The sequence below is a fragment of the Gouania willdenowi genome, chromosome 19 (assembly GCF_900634775.1).
Source record: "Gouania willdenowi chromosome 19, fGouWil2.1, whole genome shotgun sequence".
In the NCBI taxonomy this organism is placed as follows: Eukaryota; Metazoa; Chordata; class Actinopteri; order Blenniiformes; family Gobiesocidae; genus Gouania; species Gouania willdenowi.
Genome location: NC_041062.1, coordinates 1,756,092 through 1,774,727, shown reverse-complemented (window position 1 = coordinate 1,774,727; position 18,636 = coordinate 1,756,092). Strand labels below are relative to the sequence as shown.

General features: G+C 38.3%; 1 protein-coding gene across 4 annotated transcripts in view; it reads right to left on the bottom strand.

The window, feature by feature from the left end:
• Positions 1-18,636, bottom strand: part of vti1a (vesicle transport through interaction with t-SNAREs 1A) — a 112,377-nt gene that overhangs the window by 85,896 nt on the left and 7,845 nt on the right. For 2 of the 4 annotated variants that reach the window (XM_028476510.1, XM_028476508.1), the window contains exons 4-5: positions 7,327-7,404; positions 2,365-2,385 (exon numbers count right to left, since the gene is read on the bottom strand). In XM_028476510.1, the coding sequence (XP_028332311.1) occupies positions 2,365-2,385; positions 7,327-7,404 (99 nt within the window). The remainder of the gene's footprint in view (positions 1-2,364; positions 2,386-7,326; positions 7,405-18,636) is intronic. The other 2 variants (XM_028476511.1, XM_028476509.1) reach the window with 1 other exon arrangement.

Below are 18,636 nucleotides of genomic sequence, written 5' to 3'. Positions count from 1 at the left end.
TCAGTAAAACTGATAGTTTTTCCCAAATTTCAAAGTTTAAAATAAATGTTTTTATAAGAAGTTAAAAGGTGATTATATTAAATCTATAAATGAAGAATTGTAAAAATAATAATACTTTTTCCCCTTCCATTATATTTGTCTCATCTATTTTATTCATACAAATAATTTAGCAGACAAAATGTGACTGTACTTATTGATCAAAGTCAAACAAAACAATGCGTTTCAGTTCGGGGGTTCTCTTCTAAGGGGCATGGATCAGGACCAGTCTGCGGACCATTTTGTAACAGGCCATGCACACACTGATACTCCCAGTCCACGCAAAAAGAAACAAGAAACACCAGTAATAAATTAAATTATTCACAGGTGCATTGTGTACGTGAGGTGCACGCATCCCCCCTCCTTGTGTCCAACAACCCCTGTCTACAGTCAGAAATGTCTGGTATGAAAAGGAAGATATAAAGTATATGAAAGCGTGCTTTGCTTCAGAACTCAGGGCTTCCCTTTGGTCTTAAGAAAGACTAAGGACCACTGCTTTAGTTAATGTTCTTTGGAATATATGTTAAGATTTCCTAAAAAACCTTGTCTGAATAAACAAAACCTCAATGTATATTTCAAAAAAGAAGACAAAATGAACTTGCTGGAATTAATCTTCTTTGGACTTCTTGGCCATATTGGGCAAGATCGGGCTAATGCTAGCTTCCGGCAATGTAGCCTAGCCTAGCCTAGTTTGGAAGAATGATTATGTACCAGTGCACTTTGGCTTGTCCTGTGCAAAGTTGTTTCTCCTTACGCCCTACCTGTGACCACGCCCTCTTTCTACATTACTCCCCATCTTTGTTCATTTCCATCAGTGACACCTGTGTATAGGTCTAGTGGTTAGTTTGCATGTTATCAATCTCTGTCCTTGTGCAGTGCCATGTTTCCTAACTAATCAGACTTGCTCCTAACTCAAGAGACACGTAATAAAACACTGCCTCACAGCTGAAAGTTTAAGGGTTTCCACTCCACGCTCTCATGTGTTTGTGTGAATAGGCTTTGTTTAGGTACTGGCTTAGTTCTACAGCCCAAATTAATGCAAGTCCAACAAATTTTGCAAAAATGATTTGTGATACTTGTATTAGTTGGTTGGAAATGTGATTAACTGATGACCTGCCTTCATAATTTGGCTACAGGCCACATTTTAATTATTTACTGGGACAAAATTGCATATAAAAGAAGTATGAATGAATTATTGTAGGATAGAAAACTTTTGTTTATGCAGAGTTTCTCTTTTGGTGGATAAGGAGCCTGTTCAGGGGAGGAAAACTGACAAGGACTCGTTCTTCATCCTCACGTCAATAAATAAAAAATAAAAAATAAAAAATAGAAAGGCGGGGTGCAGCCATTTGATGCCTAGGTCTATATCTTATACCAAAATAACTCCTTCAGAGCAGTTTGAGAGGGAAAAAAATACAAAAAACCAACAAACACCACAACACTGACAACGTAGTAATAAAAAGACAATGAAACCTTTAGGGGAAAACCTGATAATGTGCTATAATTCAAATTATCCAACTTAATACATACGTTTAAAAAGTGATATGGTTGAATTTTCTTGGTTATCTTCAACTAAACACAATGTACTGTGTTGATGTACTGATGTATGAATGTATACATCATGTATAAAAAATTGACAAGTTAATTAAACTGATTAAGCAACTTTTATACCTAATTTGTCAGTAATAATTTTCAAAAATATAATAAAACAAAATCAAGAAGTAATCTTTTTAAGAAAAAGTGTAATAACATTTCATGTTTATATGGCAATGAATGGCTTAGTTATGAATGAAAGGACAATGAAATGCAACATAACATTATACAGTGGTCAATGACACAGATATGAGTTCTGATTGGCCCTAGCCTCGACTATAATGGGCTTCTTTGATGAAAAGTTATCCAACTAAAAAAAGAATGAGCATCATCATAAGAGTGCCTTGAATTGAAATGCAAAAATGTATTTAATGTTGAATATTTTGTTATCTTTCCACTCAAAATTACAAAACTTGATCAAGTTCTGAACAATTTAGTACTGATTACGGAGCTGATAACAGCTACTCAGGGATTTGCTTAAATCCACCATATTTGTCTTCAAAAGGTGCATCAGGAATAATATCTGATCTGGAGTTTCTGATGTTTGAGGGAGGGGAGAACTGGAGACAGTGGCCTTCAGTGAATTCATTAACTGTGGTTTGGCCGTTAAGCTGTTCAATCAGCCAAGCAAAGAGTATCCAAATGAGCTGATTTAAATTTTCTACAGCAGTTGAAGGTAGATTGAAATTTCACTAGAAAGCAGAATTGAAAATGTTAAAGCAATAAAGCACTTACCTCTTCACGCAACTTTATCAACTGTATCACGAGAGCAAAAAGAAGAAGGGGGGGGAGGAGAGAAAGATAGAGAGAGTGAAGGACAGATTAAATAAGTAGGAATGAGGCAGGAAGAGGATCAGTCGTGTGGCTGGATGCAGAATTAACCTTGACGATTTATCAGTTTGCTTGTTTAGCATTTGGAAATCGTGAGACAAACACATTAAAGGAAGTTAAAGACGCAGCTCGGGCTGACTTTTTTTCAACAAACAAAGATCAAGTCCTGCTGCTGTCACATTAAACACGGAGAGGGAGAGGATCGCTCCACATGCAGGATCAACTATCATTATTGAGGAAGTCACATCAGAGGGGTTGAAATGGCAAGAGAAAAGGGAAAAATGGAGTAGAATAATTCCTGCATGTCACCAGTGTGTAAAATATGGAGAAATACATTTTCTGTATGTCATTACAAAAAAAAGCATGCATCTTTTGGACTTGATTTCAGAAAAGGAAAAAAAATTAAAACAAATAAAGTGCTATTTCATAAACAATTTGTACTGTTTTTTATCCATACTGTCCGTTTTATTCCATGAAACACATTAAAAAAAAACAATGATCAATGATGTTTAGATTATGTATTGCATTATCTATACAATGACCTTTGCTTTTTATTGGGACAACCACAGATTATGGAAAATGAACCTTAGCATAGTTTTAAAAAAAAAATATATATATATATATATATATATATATATATATATATATAAATGTACAAAAATATTTATTGCGTTAATAAATTGTGATAAAGACCAGTAATCATGATTCCAGCCAGTGTTTACAAAAGCCTACTTTAAAGATAAAGATAAAAGTAGCTCAGAGCTGTGGTAATGTGGGGAAAAGTTTTGGAATAAGTCCCAATCATAAAAGCAGCCAAACTTGTTGTTTTCACTGTGAACTCTAAGGCTAAAATAATAATAACAATAATTAATAAACAAATATTTAACTTTTCCTCTTTCTGAATCCTTGTGCACTACATATAACCTACCCCCCCCCCCCTCTCTATTTATAACAGCACTGGTAAACATACTCAAAGAAATGTTGCTCAAATAATGAATTCAGGATGAAACTACTCCCAACAAAAAACAAGTGGTTTACATAGTACAATGCTGCTTTTGCCACAACATCCATCCTTGTAATTTTAGAAGCGTCTCAGAGAAAGCTCTAGCATCAACTTTGTTTGTCATAACAATATATGTTTGACATCTCACAGTAGTTGTGTTAAAAAAAAAAAAAAAAAAAGTATTGCCAATATCTGTAATGTGGGAGGTAAACAAGTATAACTCTGTTTTTTCTGAATAGCTCCCACTCTTAAAAATGCCGGCAGTGACAAGATGCACTTTGGAATGAAAATTGTCTTTTCTAACTCAAGCAGCAACTCCCCAGTAAAGAGCGCTTTACGGAAGAGGCCAAAGTTTACAACGACACTGTGAATGTGGTGATTTGGTTGTTGAACAAACCCAGGGTAGCCTGCGATCCCTTCACCCTGCGCTCGGCCGTCAGTCAATGGACACCAAACAAATCTTGTTCCAGCTCATTTGTGCTGCCTCACTGATTGCACGTCTTTTATGGAGGATTTGTTAAAACTATACGAGAGAGACGCATGCTCGTTTGCGAGTCTCGTTTCTTCTTGTTTGGTTTTTTATTTTTCTTTGGCATCCATTCTTGGTGAAGCCAATAATGCCCGTGTTGCTCAAAAGATATAGAGCAGTAAATAAGGAATATTGTAAATGGCATAATTGCGCCTTTTCTTGTGTTTTTGTGATGCCATCCAGCATTCAAAATTGCACTGCTGCAATTTTTCTGTTATGATAATCAGCATTTTTTTTTTTTTTCAAACAAAAGATTCCTTCTTTTTTTTTTTATCCAATATGGAATTTGATACAAGTGGTAATCTGCTTCCTTTGTAGCCTGTAAATCTGGTCCACGCCGGCTCAAACCAGCACAATCTCTCGTGGCCAAGCCTTCTGCTGTGACTGAAATCGAAACTATTCCGTAAAGTGTTTGTGTGTGAGAAATGTGTGGCTTTGCTGCTTTGTGTCTGGCACGTGCATGTATTTGTGTGTGTGTGTGTGTGTGTGTGTGTGTGTGTGTGTGTGTGTGTGTGTGTGTGTGTGTGTTGCCTGCAGAGGGAACGGAAAAAGAAAAAATGTGCAATGGTAGCCTACCGCATTATTTAAAAAAAAAGAGTGATAGTGCCAATTCAGTCTCTGTCCGCGTACAGATAACGAATAAATGCCGAACTCCATTAAATCGTCCTCAGCCATTATCGCGGGGCCAACACGCCATTTTCAGAACTTATGATGGCTCCCCATTTACTTAGCAATAAATCCTTGCCATGTAACCAACAGATTTGTGACTAGTAATGATCCGCTACTATATGAAATGATCCTGACCTCGTTCAGGCCGACTCCCCCCATTCCCACATCTATCCTAGTCCATCACCGCCGTCTCCTTAGATTTAAAAACACACACACACACACACACAACCCTGAAGTTCTAAGTACTCCACTCTCAGCACGACCAAGACAAGTATTATCTCCACAAGTTTGAAAATGAAAATGGGGCAAATGCAGCACCTGGGAGAGGGAGGGGGAAAAAACCAGCATCTCATCTTTTTAATTTGCTTTTGCCCCCGGCGTGAACTCCTTCCACACCTTTATGTTCAGATATCTGTGCGAGTGCATTTTTTCTTTTTAATACTAACACATTCCTTAAAATTATCGTTATTTTTTTATATATATATTTGTGTCATATGTCTGTCTTTGCAGCTAAATGGTAAAATATTTTTGTCGTTTTGCAAAAGTGAAAATACAAATGACAAAACAAGAAAAAGGATCCGAGATAAGGATAAAAAGATAAATCACTGCAACTCATATTTTAATTCAACATTTGTGTGTGTGTGTGTGTGTGTGTGTGTGTGTGTGTGTGTGTGTGTGTGTGTGTGTGTGTGTGTGTGTGTGTGTGTGTGTGTGTGTGTGTGTGTGTGTAATGTATTTATTGTAGTGCATGCAACCAGTCTCCCTACTTACAACATATGGGTTTTATATTTTGTTTTATTAATAATACTAATTACTTAAAATAACCCTTTTCAAATATTTAAAGCTTATATTAATCCCTATAGGGTAATTAAAACAAGGATGTTTATATTTATAAAGTAGCAGAATAAGTTATATTATTATGCCAAATGTGTGCATTAATTTATCTTTCTTCTTTTAGATGCCAAAATATCAGATTTCTTTCAAATGTTCCTAGATGCATTTTTAATGAGAGTGAAACAATATTTGAAGATAGTTATTTATTTATTTTTTTAAGCGTTTGCTGGAAAACATTTTGATCGAAGTCACTGCGGCTCAAATGTGACATTTCTGACAGAACGTCTCGCACCGCCCCCCCCTCCCTCCAACTTCTGCATAAAATGTCGACAGCCACTGTTGTGTCTCACTAATTTGCCAAGAATATGCATATCAATTACACATCTTGGCTGGTGATACATATGTTGCTAAGATGCGCAGTTCATGGGTCATCATTGAAATGGTAATAAGAAAATGTTCAAAAAAAAAAAAAAAAAACCAACAACCCACAGACAACTTTATTTTAGCTTTCACTGGCTGTGCATCATCTAAATATATTCCAGTGAAGCTCTGTGGGACTAGATGTGAAAACACTTTATCTGAGTCCTTTTTTTTTTTTTGCAGTGCAAAGCATTTATTTGCATGTGAGGGTGTGTGTGATTGTTTGTGCTTAAAGACACGGTAACCCCAGCGAGATGACAGCTTATTGTAAAGGCGATATATAATTAGTCAAAAGCCGTTTGGTCAGAGTTGAGGATGGCTGCCAGTGAGTGGCAGCTGTGCAGGTGAACAATAGGTAGCATCATAAATGTCTGCTACGTCGGTTGATGTATTGCTGTTTGGTTGCATTTTATTCCAAACAACTGTAGTTTAAAAAAATCACACAGGCTTACTTTGGCCAATTAAGATCACAGCGGAGGATAATTGCTTTTCTTAATCACTCACAGTGTCAGAACTGGTGTAAAAGAGTCCTTTGTTACAATAGATGTGAGTGACAAACAATGAAGAAAATTTGTTTTTTTTTGTTTTGGTTCTTAATATCGCTAAATTCAACAAGCTGAACTGATACAGTAAAACACTCGTTCCAATATTTACAAATCATTTGTGAATATATTGACATATAACTTCTCAGATATAACAGTTATGATAATAATTTCTAATCATGCTCAGTTATACTTTTATTTATTTATTTTAATTTATTGGTTGATTTATTTATTTTTTACAATAAAAAGTTGTTTTTAGAACAATTTGTAAGCATCTTTGTTGGGCAAGTTTGAGCTTTATTAGAATGAGTGTGTGTGTGTGTGTGTGTGTGTGTGTGTGTGTGTGTGCGTGTGCGTGTGCGTGTGTGTGTGTGTGTGTGGGGGTGAGTGTGTGTGTGTGTGTGTGTGTGTGTGTGTGTGTACTTTGATCATGAGCATCTATTATGAGGACAATTCAGCACCATGCTGGAGAACAGCTGTCGAATGCCTAAAGTGAGGGAGGGATGCGTTTCTTTTAATATACATATTTCTTTTATTGGCACTGAATTGCGTCTTTGGCCCTCCTGGGTGTGAATGCATGCGTGTGTGTGTGCGCGTACGTTTGTGTGTGTGTGTGTGTGTGTGTGGGGGTGTGTGTGTGACCATGTGCTCTGGCCACAATCTGGCTGTGGACAGACCCCGGTCCCATGCCCTGAGCCCACTCGCTGCTAGCACCAGCTTTGCATTAAACAGTGTTCCTTCCGCATGACTTGGTGACAACAGTGTGGTTCCAGCTCGCCATGGCCCCTGCTAGGGGCCCACTTCTCCACCCTTAGGGAACAGTTAGCCACCCACACGGCTGTCGCTCGGACCCCTGATTAGTGCCTCACCTGGTTCTCAGAGGAGCCGGCGTCATCCCCCAGGAGCTCGTTGCGTACCTCATCACTGTAGGCAATGCGTGACCTTTTCTGCAAAGGGGGAGGGGGGGATGAGGGTGGGGAGGAAGGACGAAAAGAAAAAGAGAAGGAAGAAACAGGAAAGAAAAAAGAAAAACATGGCTTAGTACTGTTGTTGATGCAAAAGCACACCAGGCATTCCTTAAGCACGAGAGCCCCCTAATGGAACTCTTCGACAAACTGAGGCAGGATGTGTGTAGGAGCATGTCACAAAGTGTGTGTTCTACAACACACGCCTGACAACAAGCAGCAGACGAGGTGTGGGCCCATGCCTCCCTCCGAGGTGATCTACTGTACCTTCTGCTTTTATGCCAGAGAAGTGGTGGCAACGAGACCATCCCCTTCCATGCACACCTTGCCCACTAAAACAAATACGAGTTGATGGATGAAAAACTTCATCTTCTGTTGCTCGCAGAGGTTGTGGAACAGGTGGGGGGGGGATTTGGGGGGGGCAGAGGATACGGCCAGGGGGATGTATTATAAGGAAGAATCACTTGTCAGCACTAAATCTTTTCTGGAGGCTGTCACTGCTGTCAGCCCAGTGCAGTGGCAGGCTCTGTGATAACGCCAATGCTGTGACTCCAACAGAGAATAATTCATCATCCATTGGTGGCCCATCGGATTCAGGGTTGCTTCACTCTTACTCTCTCTCTCTCACACACACACACACACCATAGCCTGCACACAAACTCTCAAGACTTCCATCTCTAGATAGGCAGGAATAAGAGGGGGATGCCATATTCCCCCCCCCCAAAAAAAAGACAACAAAAAACACCCACAAAGACAAACCCACACTACACTTCAGTGTGGCACCTTCGCCAATTGTAGAGCATTGGGCTACTGTTGTACTGCTTGTTTACAGTTGCCATATCCATGGGAAAAAACCAGCCTGTTGGTATGCCCTCGATACTAAATACACACCAGCAGCAGCACACACAAAGTGTTTACCGAGCCTCCTTCACTTTCTCCCCGTGTCTTGACAGGTTAGCTGTACAAAATCAAAGCCAAAAATATTACTTTTGCTCCACACCAAGAATTCTGCACAGGCCTTTTTTTTTCCTTTTTTTTGTAATTGACTTTAAACAAATAAATACATAGACCGGGAACCAATTAACCACAATTCAAGAATCCTCTCTCACACTTTCTTTTTTATTAGGAGGGAAAGTTAGAATCAGCTATTGGTGTTATATAATGCCATGCTCTGTGGAAACAACTCAAGCCACACTTTAATAGAACCAATGCTTCCCTCAAGTGGGAACGTGTACAGTTTCTGAATTGAAATAACTTTGGGAAACAATCAAATACAGAGCTGGTTTCGTCTCATAATCTGAAGCACTGAGTGGAAAGTGATGGCTGATGTGATTTGGCTGCTATTATCGGGATGGTGAGGGCCGCAGTCCTCTTGAGTAATTATAGCCGTGAGAGAGGGCCTGATTGACCCGGACCACAAAAACCCATTAGATAAAGAGCGCACCCAAACAATACTCAACCACAGGGACCTGAGATATCCACCGCACGCCTACTGTGGGGGGGGGGAGATTGACAGCAGGCTTAAATAAAACACCTTCCACCATTAAAAAAAATACACTTCATCAAAACTAATGCCTGATGTGTTTTAAGTTTTTTTTAAAAAGTAACAAATATAGGTTTTGATATGGATTCAAACTAAAAGCTTTATTATTCTTGAGTGTAAACATTATTTTAAACCCACATTCTGTGCAACAGTTAGTTGGGTTCTGCTGTAAAGACATTAAACTAATTTTCAAACTACATGCACCATAAAGAGGATATTAAGACAGTAGGCGCTGACAGGAGGAAAACACCCACACGTTTTTTTTTTTTTAAAGTCAAGTTTCATCTTTAAGCGCTAGAGTGCAACTTAGTAGGAGAAATGACTTTGCTGGTAATTGAGACGAGGAAGCCATGGGAAAGGCACAAATTTGAATCTCGAGGCTTATGTTGTCTTCAAACCATGTGCAGATTTTTTTTTCTTTTCCCCAGCATTTCTAAACAGCTGTTTGTTACAGATGAATGTATGAGGGGCCTTTGCAATGAGAACAGAAAGAGTATAAAGGATGGAAAATGTCATCAAAATGAAAGAGTTGTCGCTGCTTTTCCTTGCCTACAGTATACACTCCAGGTTTTTGGATTCCCCTCTGGAAAACAACAGATTCCTGAGCGATTACCGCCTTCTCATTTGATGTCGAACACAAGCTAATGCAATTGTGACTGCTGAAAACAAAGGCAGATTTTAATTCCAAGTATGGCGTAGGGTGATGATCTCAGGACTGCAGATAATAGTTGAATGTTTGCAGTGAAATCAAGTCAATAAAGGCTATTTGCAGTATGTAGAGAAAGTCTTGCTTCTTAAGACAAACCAAACTAATCAGGCTTTGTAATCTAAAAAAGAATGAAGGCTTTCTGAAGATACCTCAAGGCCCGACCCAAAAAAAAAAAAAACTTCTTTATTTTAATCCTTTTGTCACTTTTTTTAATCTTGGGTGGGAATTTGCTTCTATTCCCAGAAGCACACAGGAGAAGTACAAAGGTACATCTTAACTTTATGCAAAGTGGCCTGCCTTGAAAACTCTGCACGTCCCGTCAAATGCAGAACGAGAGGTGCTGGTGTCCTGTCAAAAAATGCACGTTTTACCTCTGTTGACATGGACGGCAGTTGAAGAAAGTGCTCTTTCTTTGCTCATCAAAACATAATTACATATGCATGCATAACAATTCGTATCAGATATGCAAATTAGCTTGGCAATCTTTTGAGCAGCAAATGATATTAATGCAGCTATTACAAATATATGAATCTCTTTGTGCAGAATTCCTTTCAAGTCCCTTGGCATTCATTGTGATGTATTATCACTACAAACATTTAATTCTATTTATTTCATGAAAATGAGAGAAATGTGAATTTTAAAAAGAAAATTATTACATAAATCATATTTTGCAGGAGCATGTCTTTTCAATTTAATTCTAGTATTATTGACAATAAAGTATTTGTAAAAATATTAATAATAATATTTAAATAAATCAAGATGAAACGTTTATACACATTTAAAAAGCCCTGAAACTGTCCTCCGTGGTTTTTGCCAAGCAAAGTGACACAAGGGCAAGTCCACAAATTTCAGTGCCTGGAACGCAGGGAAAAAAAAATATAAACAGTTCATTAGACGGGAAATAAAAGGCGTAAAAACACCCAGGGGAAGAGTGTAATGAGGGGCCCAGAAGTTCTAGCAGATATGCTTTTTTCCCTACTATTCCAGGCGTTTCCTTTTCACCCAGCGCACACGGCTGGTGGCATACAGTGCAGAGGAAATGATCACATACATGTAGTGTTGTGTTTCTGTTCAGGTTGTATCACCAGTAGGAGCATAAACGGAAATGTGCAAAAACAAAAAGCCAAAGATCTATCATTGTGTATCTGAGGTTTATGAGAGAAATAAACAATTACTGTACTATTAGTAAATTATTTTAATTTTATTTATTATTCAATAATTTTGTATGTAAAAATTCAGAAACTAAAGAAAATTGTATCTTTTTTATTTATTTATTTTCCTTGTTTTATTGTGTTATTGTGAAAGAACGTGTGCTCATTTCAAAATTATAATATACCCCTTGTTTCTTCCCGTGCCATTGTTCCCAGGTGATGTGTGCAACAGTGCTGGCAGGTCTCTGTTTAACCCACCAGAGAGGGGGCAAAGGTGGACTGAAGCGGCATGGCGTTAAAAGGAAGCCGAGACCTTTAAGCAGGCACAAGTATCACAACAGTGTCTTAAATAATGCATCTGTGCTTGGCAGGGGTTTAACACACAAGCACACGCACGCACACACAGCCATTAAAAGAAAGAAGGACTACACAAACAAAACGTTGTCTCGCATCTTCCACTTTAAGGACACAAACAAATTGGGGAGATGTTGTTCAATTAGTTACTCTTTTTAAAAATACATTTGATACATTATCGGACAAAGCAAAGTGGCTACAGTTGGGATTTTCACAGGAGGGTGTCATTTGTGCCTTTGTTTCAATGCGGTCTTTGGTGCTATTGAATCCACAGACGCGTGCATGAGGGCTGCAGTATGTAAGACGGCGGCTTCAGTGAGCCTTTGCATCCCGGGAAGCCTCCTTTAGAGAATGTACGCGTGCAACATATGTGAACGGTAGCCCGGTGTGTGTTCTCTCTGCTAATAGAAGTGCAGCAGTAGTAGAGCAGCCGCAGCCTCAGATAACAGCATGGGGCCTCTCATTAACTCACAGGTTGGAGGCTTTGGTGCCTTCCAACGCACGCCGCATTGTTTTTCCACTTCCATAAAACACCCCAAGGAGTCTCAGCAAAGCAATTGTCAAAAACACAAATAAAGGCGAAAGATCAACCACTGTGTGCGAGTCTGAAACATATTCAAGCAGCTACGATTTGAGAAACGTTTTCAGGTTGACAGAGGAAACGCTGTCAGTCCTCATTAGATGATGGTCAGAAAAAACTGTTCATATTAAACGACTGAATTTAGTCATTTTTGGATTGCCTATTACACCAGAGATGGACCAAAAAATTATTAAACCCAAAAGGGAGAATAACCACCAGTTCACCTCCAGAGGATGATATCATCCTGATGGGGGCCTTTCATGCTCATAGCTCTGTGATACCAGCAGTGTATTTCCCTGTCAAAGCCATTTCTATTGCCAAGTACAGCAGAGATCAGTCAATAAGCCTAACAACTGTAACCACAAAGTGAGAGGCCAAGACACAGTAGAAGGGGGTGGGGGGGGGGGGGGGGGGTGAAGGATTGCAAACAAAAGAACAAATTTAAGGAGAGCTTTGATTGAAGAAGCCCCGTATACTTTTTGAAGGCCAGGGGATCGTCTCTCAGTGGTTATTTCTTTAAGGCACGAGGGCCCGATTAAACCCAATATTAAGATATGAAGGTACTTCTAATGAAAAATCAAAGGCCCCCTTTCCCTTCCTACACTCACAGCCTTCCACCTCTCTTTCCCTCATTCGCTCTTGTTCTGTCAGGGTTTTATTTTCTTCTTCTTCTTCCTGGGCCTGCAATTGTGTAGGAGGGGACTGAAAGAGAGGCAGAAGAAAAGTGTAGAAGACAGAAAAGGAAGAGTAAGAAAGTAAGAAAAGAAGGAGGGTTATAGAGATGAAGGGCCGAGGTGCTGGTGGTGCGAAATGCAGACAAAAAGCGTTGGTTGGAGGAGGAAATCAATAGAGCAGAGCCGTTGGGGAGGCGGGAAGCCAGGGTGAGGAGAGAGGAGAGGCGAGGGGAACCAGTGCAGGGGCCCGAGCTCCGATCACAACGCTGGCTTCTGGCGTGCAGTGGGGAATAAAGTGGGCCTCCCTGGGTCAGCACCAGAGAAAAAGGTGAGATTAGAGGAAAGTGGAGGAGGTATTTTCACAAAGTGAAGGTGGGAGGGGTGGGAGAGGTGTGTGCTGAGAGACGACTTGGCGAGAGAGATAGGGGGTGCATACAGGATACCTGGCAAACCAGGGACCAACCGGCCCATTAGCCTGTGGGCACCTACATATGGTTCACTGATCCTCTGCTGAGAAGAGCCCCTCTCCTATCAGTCTCTCAATCTTTTTTAAAGATACTTTCACTTTTAACCCTTTCACTGCTTTAGAAAGAGCTTTACTCCTGACCCCCATTTATGATTCATTGTTGTTTGATGTCTATTCTTGGAGTGTTATCTAAAATTGAAAAATGTAATAATAAAAAAAACTCAGACACAAAGGGATAGGAGCCTGGCTTGCTAAGCATGGGCATGTGCGTGTGTTCCTCAGCAGACTATCTCCTTCAGTGCTTTGCCTTTTCTTGTAATGTGACCATTGTTGGCGCTGAATGGAAAGTTAATTTGCATGAGAATGCAGCAGCACACATAGAGACTTAGCCAGATCATTATCTCTATATATTTATGTATACTTTGTTATTTCAGTAGCCAAAAGACATTCAAATGCTGATGAAGCCAGTAAGGCCCCTTTCCAACAAGCGACCTCATGAACTTCCCAATCAAATTTAGTGGTTTCCTTGGATTCTGCAGGTTATTCTATGGAATTCCTAAAAACGCTTAAAAAATTATGATAAATTATTAATTGAAGGAAACACTTGCATCCACCTGTTAAAGTGTTTTTTATAATGTAAACGTACTAGGAAACAACTTGAAAAAAGCAATATCTTATCTCAATACAAAGTAAACCACCCTTTAAATTTGACTATTTTAGTTTTTAGCTGAAAAATAAATAAATAACAGGTTTTTTGCACTGCAGGAATAAGCTGATCCTTAAATGTTGGCCAACCTCTAGGGTAATTAGGTAAAAAAAAATATTATATTATTCTTCCACAATGTAATTCTGATCAAGGCCACAGCCGGATTCCACTACGGGCTTCAAAAACACAAGAGAAAAAGCAAAAGTGTTGCTGAGAGCAAAAAACACTTTTCCTTTCTTTCTGGCACTCTCTCTCATTAGAAACACTTAGGATGAGACGAGTTTAAGTTTAATTGTGTGCATCTTTGTGTGAAGAGCCTGTGAGCAGGGCGTACAACATGTGTAAACATAAAACTGTCTTTAAAGAAAAACGCCAGCAGTTACAAGTAATTGTGAAGAGTTCCTCCATCTGTCCCTTTTTCTGTGGCTTACTTATTAAAAAGCCACTGCCTCCTCCGAAAAAAAAAAAAAAAAAAAAGGGAAAAAAAGTCAAAACACAGACCCGATGATTCATAATATATTTCATAAATACTTCATGAATCCTTCCACATACTTAAGCCAGTCTGGCAAAAAAAGAAGAAGAAAAAAAGGAGGAAAACATTGTCACCTATTCTAGTACCCGCTTGTCAGCACATCACTGGGGAGTGGGTGTCACATGTCATTTCTGGTTTACACTACTGTGTGGGACAGGCTCGGCGCAGCAGAATCAGGGGTAGGACAGAAAGAAGAACAGAAAGAAAAGTGAAGGGGAGGTGGAAGAGGGAAGGGAGGAGAAGCAAGGGGGTGTTATCATATCATCGCCCCTTGTCTTTATATCCCCCCCCTTATTATCTTAGGCCCCCACTCACTCCAGTCACTCAATCACACAAGCCCCGAGGACAGTGAGGGGACCTGGGAGGGCCTTCGCGTCTTGGCAGACTGAGCCAGACAAGCGTCTGAAAGCTATACTGATCGCTGTCACTGTGTGTGCAAGTGCGGTGACTTTGGAGGGGCCAAGAGAGATAAGCGAAAAAGGAAACGATTGTGAGGAAGGATAAGGGCCGATTTAGCACACTGCCAAACAAATCTTATGCTCCAGGCAAAATGCAGATACCCCATCTATCCAAGACAAGAGTTAACATTACAAGGAGCATTGGATGCGCTGGGTGCTGTGCTTACAAATCATGGGCAAATGTGGCTTCTGAGTCAATTCTTGACAGGAACTCTTGTTACCGAGTGGATAATGGCCTTAAATCTGACACGCATAAAAGTGAACTAAAACTAAAAGTTTGCATCCAGTTCAATGCTTTGAATAGTCCTAAAAATAAATCTGTAATATATTTATTTTCACAGAAACAGTTAAAGAACTACTGTATTATTTGAACAAACAATGTTTTAAAATGCATTTTTTCAAAGGGACTGGTGATTGTTGCTTAATTCTATAGAATAACTAATATTTGGGGCACAAACAAAATTTAAAAAATTGGAACGTTTAAGTGATGGAATCGAGAGTACATTTAAAAGAAAAAACAACACAATTTGGTTAATTAGCAGTTTTTCATGCCCTCTTCATTATTATTTTATTAAGTGTTTTCTTTTGTGCCAGAATATGTAATATTCAGAATATAAGATTATTACCCAATTAAAAAGTAACCAACACTTACATCATATCCTTACACCTTTCCCAAAAAATAAACACACACTGTTTTTCTGGCCTAAACATCCTTCTGTCCTCCTCAAGCCAACGTCCTTCAATAAACCCACATATACAGTATGACTCCTTACTACCATTTCACCTTCAAACCCAAAATAAACAGAATAATCCACAGCTGTATCCCATCTTGTTGTCCAAAAAGAAAACACTAAAAAGCCTCACATGAAACAAATCCGCAAAAGGCCCGGAAAATACAGTGTTCACATCAACTTACAAATAAAAAAAAGCTATAACTCATAAGCAGACAAGAAAATCTATCTGCTTACATCTTAAATCTGCACTCCGTAACGAGGAGAAATGTGATGGTGGAAAAAAAAACCCATCAAATTAGGGATTCCTTTTATTACTGGTTATGAGTGATTAGACTTTGTGGTTGTTGATCGGTTGTTAAGCAACAAACCATGAAAAGAGTCAATCTGCCTTTATTTCTCTGTGTTTAATAAGAACTCGTAAGCTGAAGGAACCTAAGGCGATTTAGAGTGTCTAACATCTCGCTAATGTTGGTCTGTCATGTAGTAGTTTGCAGGAGTCACCCCAAAGAGGACAAGGGCCAAACAATAGAATCCTTCATGATGGATTACAACAATGCTTCTCCGGTCCGAAAAACCCTTTAAAAATTAATCTCAACGCGATTATCGGCAATTGGACTAGAAAAAATATACTGTAGTTTTATCTTTAAAAAATAATTCAAAAAAACTCTTTGTTTGGACTGCTCATGTAGCAATTATAATTAGTTATTTCCCTCGACAACCTTAAAATGCCCATGAAGAAGTGAAGAACCCCTTCTTTCATATGGGTCTGGGTTGTTCCACTTGGGAGTGCACGCAGCACAAAAACTTTGCTCAGAAAACATTCACACTGCCCACACTTTACGTTAGAGTCTAAAAACACATGTTGAAATGTATTATTGTAGCAGTGTGTGGACAATCATCAATTAAAGGACAACAAATAGTTCTGGGGTCTCTAACAATAAATAAAAAAGAGAGCAGAGTTGAAAAGCCTCGAATAAGACGGTTACTGGCAGCTCCAGTAACTGAACTGTGCGGTAAAGTCAAAAGTCATTTGTTAGTTTCTTTACAACTGCAAACTCGCATAGAAAACATTCGATATTTGCATTTCAACATTGCATTCAAACCGTTGAATGTTCCTTTTGAACTGAATAAAGGTGCACTCTGCCTATTCATCACGAGTCGTTCTCTAGAGCAGCCTTAACTGAGAGCTCCATTACAAATTCGGTCTCTCAGGTCACTGATAACTATATGAACCTCATAGTCAATATCAACAGCTTGTATTGCTCCATGAACCTCAGGGAATCTGCCAAAGAAACTGTTCAATAGCTGAAGGCTGCTAGTGCTTCATGTCTCCATGGGTCGACATGAGTAGGCATTCCAACTTTTATTCAAACTACCAAGTTTGAATAAAACACATCCTTGACCATGACTCAAACTCTAAACAATAAAGAAACACAGAGCTGGAAATTAGAAAAGATGTGCAGTCTTTATTGTTGAGGAATGGATTATTATTTCACACCTTACATGATTGGTCTCTATTGACTAAGAAGTGCTGCACTTCAGGTAAATGGGATTATTATCTCATTACATGTTTCTCTTTTTCATACGTCCAGCTCACAAAACTTTGAAAACATATTCACTGGTGACCCTCGGTCTTTTATGCAGCCCCAAAAAAAATATATAAAATGACAGAAAAATACACAAAACAAGAGCAAGAATACATAAAAAAAAAATACAAAGAATTACAACATTGCAGGAAAATACAATAAAGGACAAGAGAAAAACACAAAAAATACTCCAAAAACACATAAAAAAATGAAAAAAACGACAACAGTAATACACAAAATTACTCAGAAAATATATAAAACTACAGAAAATGACAACAAATGTACACAAAAAGATAAAAAAAAACACAGAAAATGACTCCACAAACCCACAGTACTCGCATACAAGGAAAACGACAACAGAAATACATACAAATTACTCCCAAAAACACAAGATGACAGCACAAATACACAATGTGACTCCAAAAAACATATATTTTACAGGCAAAAATGCACTAAAGGACTACAGAAATGCACAAAATGCCTCACAATAAGCAAGACAACAACAAACATACACAGAACAACAACAAAAAAACACAAAATTACTATAAAAATTCTTTGTTCTTTCCTGTATTAATGCTCAGATTGCTCATTATTCTAAATGCTGACATGAATGTTGATCATGTCATGATCAAACCATCAAACAAAGGTTGCCTACCTCTGATATAAAGGTGAGTGTGGCTTTGCCTTTCCAAAGACACATTGACATATAACACACTGAATAGAATTATTTGGTTTTAATTCCTTGACGATTGTGCAAAGACATTCCCAGCAGTGTCTTTCTATTAAAAAAATCGGCACTGAAAAGGATCTTATTCTTGTTATTTCCGTCATCTCCTTCTCACACCAAAAAGTCATTTAAAAGTAGCAAAAATGATAGAAATAAATTCTATTTATCTAGAAACATTATTTCTTTTGATTTAATTTTGAAACTTTTTAAGATATCAAAAAAAATAAAATAAATCAACATAAGTGGCTGAAGTCCAGTTATTTAAGAGGTTTGACAGTTTTTTGAGCACCTGGGGCAAAGCTTTTTATATTTATTTAATCTTCAGTTTAAAGAAAAATTAAAAAAAAAAAAAAAAGCAGGTGCATACTGCTATAAGGATAAGATCTATTTTATAGACGTGACACTCATAGATTAGGATTTATTTACCAATGAGATCAATAACTTGTACTAAGATGTAGAAAATACTTGGTGCAATACCGCCATCTGCTGCGAGAAGTGATTAACAATCACAACTACTGCTATAAGTAGGAGGCATCTAGAAAATGGTTTGAAACATTTGTCGTAATTATTGAAAAGCAATAAAGTGAAATGAAAATCTATAAATTACAACAAATTCATCATTTTTTTTTGTTATTTAAAAATAATTATACAGCTGTGTCACATTTCTGTTTGTGCATGAATCTCCTGCAAAGTCTCTTTAAGCTGCCATTCCTTTATTATCAGCACTATTTTTTTAGCATTAATCATTGTCTTTCTGTTGTGTCATCTCTTTCAAATCATTACATTATATTTGTTGTAAAGGTCTAGTATTTATCAAACATTACTGTTACCGTTTGTTATATGAAAGATTTCCACATTACTTTGGACTTCATAATAAAGCTGTGAATCACAATAAAACATCCCCGTCAGTCTTTGAAAACAGCAGCTTGTTTTGGTTTAACCTCTTTATATCAGGGGTTCTCAAACTTTTGTGGATCAAGTACCCCTTTATCTT